Here is a 10822-nt window from a genome sequence, read left to right on the forward strand (position 1 = left end):
ATAAAAGGAGGAAAACATCTCAGTTTGTAGTAGTTGCTTAGTTTGTTGTTGTTTAGAAAACTGCCGTTGTTGATTATAGCGAATTCGCGGATTAGCGTTCTTTAGCTGTTTTGAATTACGTTCTATTCTACATTTAAGTAGTTAAAAGATAACTACTGTGAGATATTGTGATACTGCATGATAATTTGAGAAAATTTAAGCATTTCTGTTGTGATAATAATAAATTTTTGTTCATTTTTCATCGGACTTGTGCATTCATTTCATAACGAACCCGTACGCACACAACAATATTATTATTTAGGTTATAGCAAAGTACCATAAGCTTATCTGCTGAAGTGGATATGGATGCCTTCATGGAGGACTGTTTATAACGAGGAGTTGATACAAAAATTATTTCATACGTCTAATAGAAACTGACTCGTATTTATGTTACACATGGAGAAAACCACGAAAATTTCCTGGTAAGCAGCACATCCGCCATGGTTTGAACGCCAGTCGAACTACCAATATTCAACGATTTTTACCTCTCGGCTGCTAGTGGTCGAAGGTCATTTAAGTTATTCTCTGAATTTCAAAGTTATCGGTCTATGCTTTATTACACGATTGTTCATGCTCACATTTTTGGAAACTAGAGATAAATTAAAAACTGGAATTCTGGATAACCAAGTTAAATAATTAAATTCATTTAATTTTCCTTTTTGATACGTTTTAGGTTATGAATACGAAAAGCTCCCACGTATGATTTATTTGGAGCTGAATTGAGAGAAGAATGAATAAGTTTCTTTAATTTGGTTTGGTTTACTTGACTATAACAAAGCGCACGAAAGTTATCTGCCTAAGAGAAGGGTTGCCTTCGTGGAGGGCTTCCTTAGAAAAACTAGCTCGTAACCACGTTATATAGGGGAAAAACCACGAAAAGCTGCTTGACTAGGAATCGAACCTAGATCTAACAACCAGGGTATTCAGCAACTTAATCGCTCGGCCGCTTTTAAGTTTTCATAAGCTTTACACGTAATTTTAATTAATATAACTACTATGAGTAAAAATCCTTTCTAAGATATCCATCCATGTTTCAACCTATCAGCGGCCCAGCGGTAAAGACGCTGGACACTGGTAGTTCGGTCCGAGGTTCCAATCCCGCGAACGGGCTGGCTGCATGGGCACTTTCGTGGTTTTCCCCATGTGTAATATGTATACGAGCCAGTTTTCCTTAGAAAGTTCTCCACGAAGGCATCCCTCCCTTTAGGTAGATAGTCTTCGTGTGCTTTGCCATAATTGAATAATCCTAATCCATCCATGGTTCTAGTTGATTTTTTGGTATTCTGTGAAGATCATCACCCTAGAAAGATGATATTTCAGTGCAAGTGTTTGTTTACACCTATAGAAATGCCTTTCACTTTTGGTAGTGACCGTCTTAGGGAGATGATCGCCAATCATTTATGGGCTACTAGACGGTCCGGCTCTGAGTGGATTACGCATTGGTGCATTGTAAAATGGATTAAATCCTCTCTAAGACGATCATCCACGTTTTTAATTATTTTGGTCTTTGGTGGAAGTGGTCGTCTTAAAGAGATAATGCTCGGTACAAGTGGTAATTTCTACTCTGGGAAATTATTTTGGAAGATTTCGCCATAAGAGGGTTCATTGCATATTAAATGTTTAAATCCAGATCACGTGGTTATAGGATCCATTTTAATTAGATTTTAAAATTTTAGTAAAATAAAAAATCTGAAATGTTTCAGATTTTAAATTACGTCCAAAGGGGCCTTTTTTTTAACATTTTGTGTGTTACCTTTATTTATTAAATATCATGTTCTTCGCACTTAAACCATAAAATTCAGTTTAAGAGCAGTATCGCAAAATAATTTTAAATTGAGCACATTTTTGGAATTTCCGATTCACAGTCTCACGCGCTGGAGATAAAAATGTTTTTTCTGTACAACGTTGCCATGGCTCGCTTTGAAATTCTTGAGTTTGTTAATCAAAAATTCGTTAACGTTTTACAAAATATAAAATCGATAATAAAACAAATTCCAAATTTCAAATTTGGGCTTCCAGATGCCCATATTCGCAGTAGGATTACGTCATTCGAAACTCGATGGCTCTAGGTACCGCTGTTTTATCACAATATTTGGTGGCAACAGTTTGAAAAGTGAAACGGACATTCAGAGTGATTCGACGTAAAATCGCAAAATGAAAACAATAGTCCCTGAGAGACTAATAATTTTGGACTAATAATTTTGAAATAAACCTCTTAATTTTAATAACTGTGGTATTCTTGTTTTCAAACTTAAGTGCAAAATTAAACAAGTGTTTCCTGTGCAGATACGTTACTTTAATTAAAATCAAATGAGAAAAAAAAATATGCGAAAATTAATTTTCTAAAAAATTTAGTACTTATCGCAAACCGTAACTTGAAATTGCATCTACAACTTTTTCTTATACCAAAGCTCAGGATGAATTAGTTTTCTGTTGTGCGTCAATAAATGCTTCATTAAACCGCAGCTTAAGGCTATATCTACATGCGGTGCGATGAGAGTAATTACTAAAGACCTGACAATGACCGATGCTGGACAACCCGCCTTCCCGGCTAGCTTCCATCGCGAAAGCTTTCCCCGCTAAACACCCCTCTATTTTTAACCTTAAGGAAGAAAGCAGCAGCTAACAAATCGTCTTGCTTCTACTCGCACATGTTTCCGGTAATCCGAAGTTACGGTTGTTGAGATAAAACTTTTATCACCCAGCTTGGCGATCTTTCTAAACATGTTTTATATTTCCCAAATCAAACGAAGGGTGACATTTTTTCCGTTCCTTTTTTTCCTGGGACATTCTTTACGTTTCCCTTTTTTCCGGGTGACATTTTCTTCTACAACCTCTTTAAAATATATCCGCTTTTCCTAACTGAGAAGTTTTTCTTTAAAATTAAATTTCAAAGTGATCTCAAATATAATTCTTCATTATAAAGGTAAGTTATTGATTTGTAATATCTAAATTAATCATAAACTAAACTCTTATAATTTAAAACTTGCTAAAAATTCAATTCAGCTAAACTTTTAATCCATTTATCTGAAAAATCCAAAATTATCACAATTAATAATGCAAATGTCTACTGATATTAATAACGTATTGTTATATTAACATGAAATATTTTTCCATACATTAAGAAATCACATGACAGGACAAAATTAAAAACAAAATTTTTTAAACACGTCCTGCGCTATAGTACAGGATCGATCAACCAATCAATCGGCTCGACAATCGAAAATCAATCGACTTGAATGGAGCTCATCAACATCTAAAAAGCGTTTCTATTAATATGCAAGATATGAGAAACAAGTTTGAAGACAATATGAAAGAAGTTGAGTTTATTGCAAATAAATGGGGCATAGAAACTAAATTTGAAAAATAAAAGAGAAATAAAGAACCTAAAACACTGTCATTGTTAACAAATACGGAAATTATTAATAACGTTTCAAAAATACAGAAAACATATAAAGAAGACTTGCACTGGAAGTACAGCTTTTATTATTTATAAATACTTTCAGAACAGAAATCTAAAATTTGAAATCCTTTAAGGATTTAGCTAAATTAGCAATGGTAAAATATTATGACATGACAAGCAGTTATTCGGGAGTGTGCAATTCACTTATATTGTATTTAACATTACCTGTAACCACAGCCACGAGTGAGAGGTCATTTTCACTACTGAAACTAATAAAAACATATTTAAGAAATAGTATGATACAAGATCGGTTGTCAAACCTTTCACTATTGAGCGTTGAAGCTGAGATGGCTGAGAAAATGGACGTCCAAGTATTGATAAATAATTTTGCGGAAATGAAGGTTAGGAGACGCAAATTTTAAAATTATTTTTAAAGTATTTTTTTTTTTTTTCATTTATGATGAATTTGGTCACCAAAGTTATCATTACACTTATTGAGGAAGGAAAAAATTAGAGAAGAAGAGTAGTACGGACTGAGGAAAATTAAAAGGAAACAGTAAAAAAAAAATTAGCATTCATATTTTTTATAAAAATTATGTATTCAAGTAGTTCAGTGTACCAAAAGGTTTTTTAAACAGACAGAAAAAAACTTTACCATATTATGATAAATATATTTTATATTTAACAAATGTATCATTTACATTATAAAAGTTCTTATTTATTACTTGTATATTATTGCATAAATCATGTTCGTAAATTGAGTAAATCACACAGTACTATACATTAATGTAATAGCTTTTCTGAACGTCTTGTTGTTTCTTGTCTGTCTGTTTATAATATAACTAATTATTTATAAGTTTGCTAACTTAAGCGAAAAAACTTAGATAGGCGTAGATTTTATATAAAAATTTAAAACATTAGTATGTAAAACTTCTTGTATTTTATATAAAAATCTCCGCGAATCTAGGCTTTCTTCCTTTTCTTAGCGGCCCACCAGCGGCCGAGCGGTAAAGTCGATGAACACTGGTAGTTCGGTCCGAGGTTCGAATATCGCGAACGGGCTGGTTGCATGGGTGCTTTCGTGATTTTCTCCAAGTGTAACGTGTATACGAGCCAGTTTCCCTTAGAAAGTTCTACATGAAGGCATCCCTCCCCTTAGGCAGATACCCCAGCGTGCTTTGCCATAATTAAATACACCACCACACCACTTCCTTTTCTTAATGCTATACGTCGACATGTTCCTTTTTTTATATAGACTTATTCATTTATTATCAGTATGCATCTCAGTGAAAGGAGAGAAAAATCTGTCTCTCGCACTCACACACAAAGTCTTAAGTAACTGAATTACACTCATGTCCATAAATTAAGGATAATTCGGAGTCACGCGGATATTGAACTCTAAAATAAATATATCACTTCTAACATCACTATACACACCTTCAAGAATCATATGCAAATTTCAGGAAGTAATCAGATGACACCGATGGTACGTCACAATGACGAGAGTGTAAGAGAGTGATATATAAGGAATACAGACAAAGAAGTAAAATTGTTCGCAGGCGCTTTATAAGCATTTCAGTGCAATAACCGAATAGTTATGACACAAAGGACGCATTTGGATGATTTTTTACGTGGTAGAAGTATCGGTCGTCTGGAATGTGGGCGTACCCAACTGGAAGTATCAGACGAACTTGGAATTGCCCAGAGTGTCATCTCCAGGCTTTGGCAACGATTTCAGTGCAATAACCGAATAGTTATGACACAAAGGACGCATTTGGATGATTTTTTACGTGGTAGAAGTATCGGTCGTCTGGAATGTGGGCGTACCCAACTGGAAGTATCAGACGAACTTGGAATTGCCCAGAGTGTCATCTCCAGGCTTTGGCAACGATTCCAAGATGATGGTAATGTGAGTAGACGTTACAGCACAGGTCGCCTCAGAGTTACAACGCCGAATGAGAACCGGTATTTGGCAGTTAGTGCCAAAAGAAACTGGCGGAGCACAGCCTCAGACCTGTCTCGTCAGATTAGGCAGATTGGTCTTATATGCTCGTAGACCTGTCAGATGCGTTCCACTTACTGCAACTCACTGTGGCCTGCGGTTAGCCTGAAGTAGAGAGCATGCATTGTGGACACCGCAACAGTGGGCTTGTGTGATGTTTTACCGACGAGTCCAGGTTTAGATTGCAGTGTGATTCTCGTCGGACTTTCAAATGGAGAGCTCCAGGTACCCGTTACCACCAAGAAAACATCATTGAACGACACCGTTATGGTGGTGCAGGAGTGCTCGTTTGGGGTGGAATTATTCTGGATTCCAGAACTGACCTGCATGTTCAAATTGGAACCCTGACAAGCCAAATCTATCGGGACGTCATTCTGGAACAACATGTACGTTCGTTTCGGAGCGCCATGGGCGCACAATTTGTGTTTATGGATGACAACGCCCGTCCTCACCGTGCAAACCTTCAATCGGAATGCCTTCAGTCGGAAGATATCACCCGTATGGACGGGCCAGCATTCCTCACCGGACTTGAAGCCAGTAGAGTACGTGTGGGACATGCTTGGCCGACGAGTTGCAGCCCGTCAACCTCCTCCTATATGTCTACCGGAACTTCGGAGAGCATTGCTTTTTGAGTGGTGTAATATCCCTCAAGATCAGATCGATAATTTGATACTCAGCATGCCTAAGCGTTGTACGGACTGTATTGCATCGTCTGGGAGACATGCAATGTATTAACATTCATACCAACCATGTAATATTGTTTTTTTGTAAATAGTTTTTTTTTTTTTTTTTTTTTTTTTTTTTTTTTTAATTTTCTCCAGGGAGGAAAAAATTGCTAATTTTTTTAATAATATCAAACATATAGCATCTTTTTTTTTTTTTTTCTCTTTACCTTTTGTTTAATAAATAAGCTTTACAAATAAGTCAAATTGCTTTTGCTTCTAACCCTTCCTTTTCCTGATTTTGCATTATCCTTAATTTATGGATATGAGTGTAAAACGACGCAAAATCCCGTTTCGACACTACTATTGAACGAGGCATAATCACAGTTTCGATTACTATTTCACATTCATAGCTAATCAGTGTTTTCACATTCATAGTTATCACTTTTCACATTCATTGTTAATCATTGTTTTACATTCATAGTGGACGACGCGTAATCACTGTTTGGACACTGGGACCCTTTGGGGCTAAAAAAAGGGGAAAATCGAAAGCTTTCAGCTTTTATATTACACACAAATGGAATTTTTTTTTACATTTTGTGTGTTACTTTTATTTATTAAGTACCATGTTCTTCGTACTTAAACCACATGAAATTCAATTCAACAGCAATATCACAAAATATTTTAAAACAGCATATCTTTAAAATTTCCGATAGACAGTCTCGCGTCCTGGAGATAATTCCCCCCCCCCGGTCCAGTGTTGCCATTGCTCGCTTTGAAATCATTGAGTTTGTTAATCAAAATTTCCTTAAAGTTTTACAAAATATCAAATAGTTAATAAAACAAATTCGAAATTCAAAATTCGGGCTTACAGGTGCCCATGTTGGGGCATGTTTTTTTTTTTTTTTCCCCACATTCATGGAGATTCCTCATTATTTAATTCCATTAAGTATAATACAGGGCGATAATATTTGGTGGCAACGATTTAAAAATTGATTCGCTGTTTGCAGTAAAACGACATAAAATTATGTTTTGAGACTAATAGCCCTTCTGGACTACTGCCCCTTTGGGCTAAAAAAATAAAATAAAAAAGAATAATAAATTTTAAAAAAAAAAAAAAATCGTAAAGGTTTCAAATTTTAAATTACGTCCAAAGGGGCGTTTTTTTTTTAACGTTTTGTGTGTTACCTTTATTTATTAAATATTATGTTCTTCGCACTTAAACCATAAATTTCAGTTCAATAGTAATGTCACAAAATAATTTTAAAATGGGCCTGTCTTTAGAATTTCCGATACACAGTTCCGCGAGCTGGGGATAAAAAGGTTTTTTTCCCCCCCGTAGATTGTTGCCATTGCTTGCTTTCAAATCATCGAGTTTGTTACTCAAAAATTCGTTAAAGTTTCACAAAATATGAAATCGATAATAAAACAAATTCCAAATTTCAAATTTGGTCTTCCGCATGCCCATATTCGTTGGAGGATTACGTCATTCAAAATTCGACGGCTCTATGCACCGTTATTTTATGACAATGCGAGAAATATACATACATTTATGCAGATTTTTCATTATTTAATTTCTTCAAATATAATGCAGGACTCTAACATTTTGTAGCAACAGTTTGAAAAGTGAATCGACACTTATAGGAGTCCGGCGCAAAATGCCAAAACGAAAGTAATAGTCCTTCGGGACTCAAATCCTTTTGGACTAAAAGAAGAAGAAACGCAGAAAGAGAAGTAACTTTTAAGAATTAATTTTTAAGAATCAGTTTTTTGGCTCTAATTTTCTTTTATAAAAATCTAGGATTGAAAAAGTGCCGGGAATTTTACATATATTAACTATTATAGAAGAATTTTCAGGCCCTCTCCGAAAATAGAAGCATGGGGAAAAACCGGTCTGCTCCTGCCTAAATCTGGCATTGATATCCAACCCAGTAGCGCACTGCATGACGCACCGAGGGGGGCGAAGGGGCCTCTGATAAGAGAGGTCCTCTGAAGTGTATATATATGCTTAGATGTAGGACCAAATCCCTAACTTATAATAAATAAATCTGTCACTAGGTTGTATCTGGCATTGAGTCTTTTGACAGTGCGCGTTTTAGTCGTGTCTTACGCGAGAAACTTTTAAAAAGTTGATTAAAAGCTACCTTCGATCCACAATGAACTAAGTTATGGCCAAGTGCGACAATCCTTCCCACTGAAAGTGCAATAACTAAAAACATCAATTTTGACTAAGCTATAAAAAGGATTCAGCAGTCAAAGCTCACACAAAACATTTTTTTTAAAGACAAAAATGAAAACCTTTTTTTTTTTTTTCAAAACATCAAAAAAGGCAAATTAATACACTTTTTAAAAATATACGTTTTTCTGCTGCGTGTACTTTTTTTTTTAAAGCTCAAAAGGGTTATTAGTCTCGAAACAGCATTTTGCATCGAATCATTTTTCAAATTGTTGCCACCAAATATTGCTTTGTATTATAGTTGAAGAAACTAAATAATGACGAATCTACATGAATGTATATATGTTTCTCGGATTGTGAAAAAACAACGGTACTTAGATCATGAACTTCTGAATAACATAGTCCTCCACCAGAACATGGGCACCTATGAGTCTGCATTTGGAATCTGTTTTATTTTCTGTTTCATATTTTGTGAAACTATAAGAATTTTTGATTAAAAACTCAACAATTTCAAAGCCAGAAGTGGCAACAGTGTACAGAATAAAACATTTTTATCTCCATCGTGCAAGACTTATGTATCTGTAAATGGGGGGGGGGAAACGCCCGCTTGCGCGTAATTTTTTTTTTTCAAGTCTTAAGATTTTTTGTTTTCTAAATCATTTTAAATATTTAAATTTAATTAAATGAATGTTAATTATATAAAGGTATTTTTACAAGATTGATATTTTGTATGGTGATCATTCCGATAAAGGAAACCCCATTCCGCTCCGCGCCTCTATAGCTATAAGTCCGCCACTAATCTAAATCTTCCAAGAGTTTATATTGATTTGTAACATTCTAAAGGACATTAATCATGATTGTATTACATACAAATCTGTTGCCATGAAAGCTAAAAAGCTGCAACTGAAATCATCTTATAATTAAATTTCAATAATTATATATACTTCTTAGACAGGAAATTATCTACAAACAGCTCTTACGTTTTATCATTAGCCCCACTTCTCATACCATCCGGAAAAAAAAGAAAAAGAAAAAACTTATCTAAGGTCACAGAAAGCTAATCACGGCTTTACCAATCGATCAGAAAAATTGCATAGGTAGAGAGAGAGAGACAGCAAGAGTCGCGTGGGGGGGGGGAGGAGGTTAAAAAAAAAAAGACGCAGCCAAGCGATACTCACAGTCTGGAAAGTTAGTACATGACGCCACCTGCATCCAGGCTTTCTCCATGACCTCATAATCTTTATAACCTGGGTTGTCCACGTCCCAGAGGCAAGGGTAGCTCTTCACTTTGTCGATGAAAGCCTCCATTGCTTTGGAAACGAGAAAACTGGCTGCAATAACCAGTGCGAACAAAGTTAGCGTGGCAATAGCATCGCTTAACCAGCGTAGGCAGTGCGCATGCGCGAAGCGAGCGGAGGCAGACTAAACGATCGAACGGATTACGCCCAGCCCGCGTGGCACGACGCAGCGCCGCCCTGGAGGAGAACAAGTTAAATTCTCGAAGCGCTGGAATGAAAAATATGGAGCGGCCGATGTTCCGCTTTCCAAACGACCGCCTGACGATTTCGTGCCAATTCGTATACCATTCGTATAAATTGGTTCAAGTTTTAAAATAAATTCTTGCTGAAAAATAGTTTATTTCATTAACATATAGTTATTTTTATCTTAGCACATGACCTCTTGCCAATTCCATAACTTAACATGCAGGAGGAGAAAGGAGCTTAAAGTAAACTATCATTTACACTTGATCGTTTGTAAATATACTCTAATTTGTTTATAAAGTTTATGGCTCAATATTAATTACAAACACTACTCTTTTATTATTATTATCATTATTAGTCCAAAGGGGCTTTCTCCCTGAAGGACTATTGTTTTTGATTTGCGATTTTGCGTTGAATCACTATAAATGTCCGTTTCACTTTTCAAACTGTTGCCACCAAATGTTACAATCTTGCATTATTTGAAGAAATTAAATAATGAAAAATCTGCATAAATATATGTATAGTTCTCGCATTGTGATAAAACAACGGTACATAGAGCTATCGAATTTTGAATGACGTAATCCTACTGCGAATATAGGCATGTGGAAGCCCAAATTTGCAATTTGTTTTATTATCGATTTCATATTTTGTAAAACTTTAACGAATTTTTGAGTAACAAACTCGACGATTTGAAAGCAAGCAATGGCAACAATCTACGGGGGAGGGGAAAGGAAAAATATCCTTTTTATCTTTAGCGCGCGGAACTGTGTATCGGAAATTCTGAAGACAGGCTCATTTTAAAATTATTTTGCGACATTACTATTGAACTGAAATTTATGGTTTAAGTGCGAAGAACATAATATTTAATAAGTAAAGGCAACACACAAAACGTTAAAAAAAAGGCCCCTTTGGACGTAATTTAAAATCTGAAACATTTCAGATTTTATATATATATTTTTTTTATTATTCTAGTTTTCCGTACAATGAACAATGATAATTATACCCGATCATGTATATATCTGGTTTCATACTTTGATCTGAAAATATCAGAGTGACCGT

The 10822-nt window shown here is 35.3% G+C and overlaps 1 protein-coding gene across 1 annotated transcript in view; it reads right to left on the reverse strand.

The window, feature by feature from the left end:
- The window catches only part of LOC118205844 (uncharacterized), a 70684-nt gene extending 60970 nt beyond the window's left edge, over positions 1–9714 (reverse strand). The window contains exon 1 of the mRNA XM_085819534.1: positions 9461–9714. Coding sequence (XP_085675660.1) covers positions 9461–9590 — 130 coding nt within the window. The 5' untranslated portion in view covers positions 9591–9714. The remainder of the gene's footprint in view (positions 1–9460) is intronic.
- Positions 9715–10822: the final 1108 nt, after the last annotated feature.

The sequence above is a fragment of the Stegodyphus dumicola genome, chromosome 1 (genome assembly GCF_044657685.1).
Source record: "Stegodyphus dumicola isolate Sdum_Otavi_A_Nest chromosome 1, ASM4465768v1".
Lineage (NCBI taxonomy): Eukaryota > Metazoa > Arthropoda > Arachnida > Araneae > Eresidae > Stegodyphus > Stegodyphus dumicola.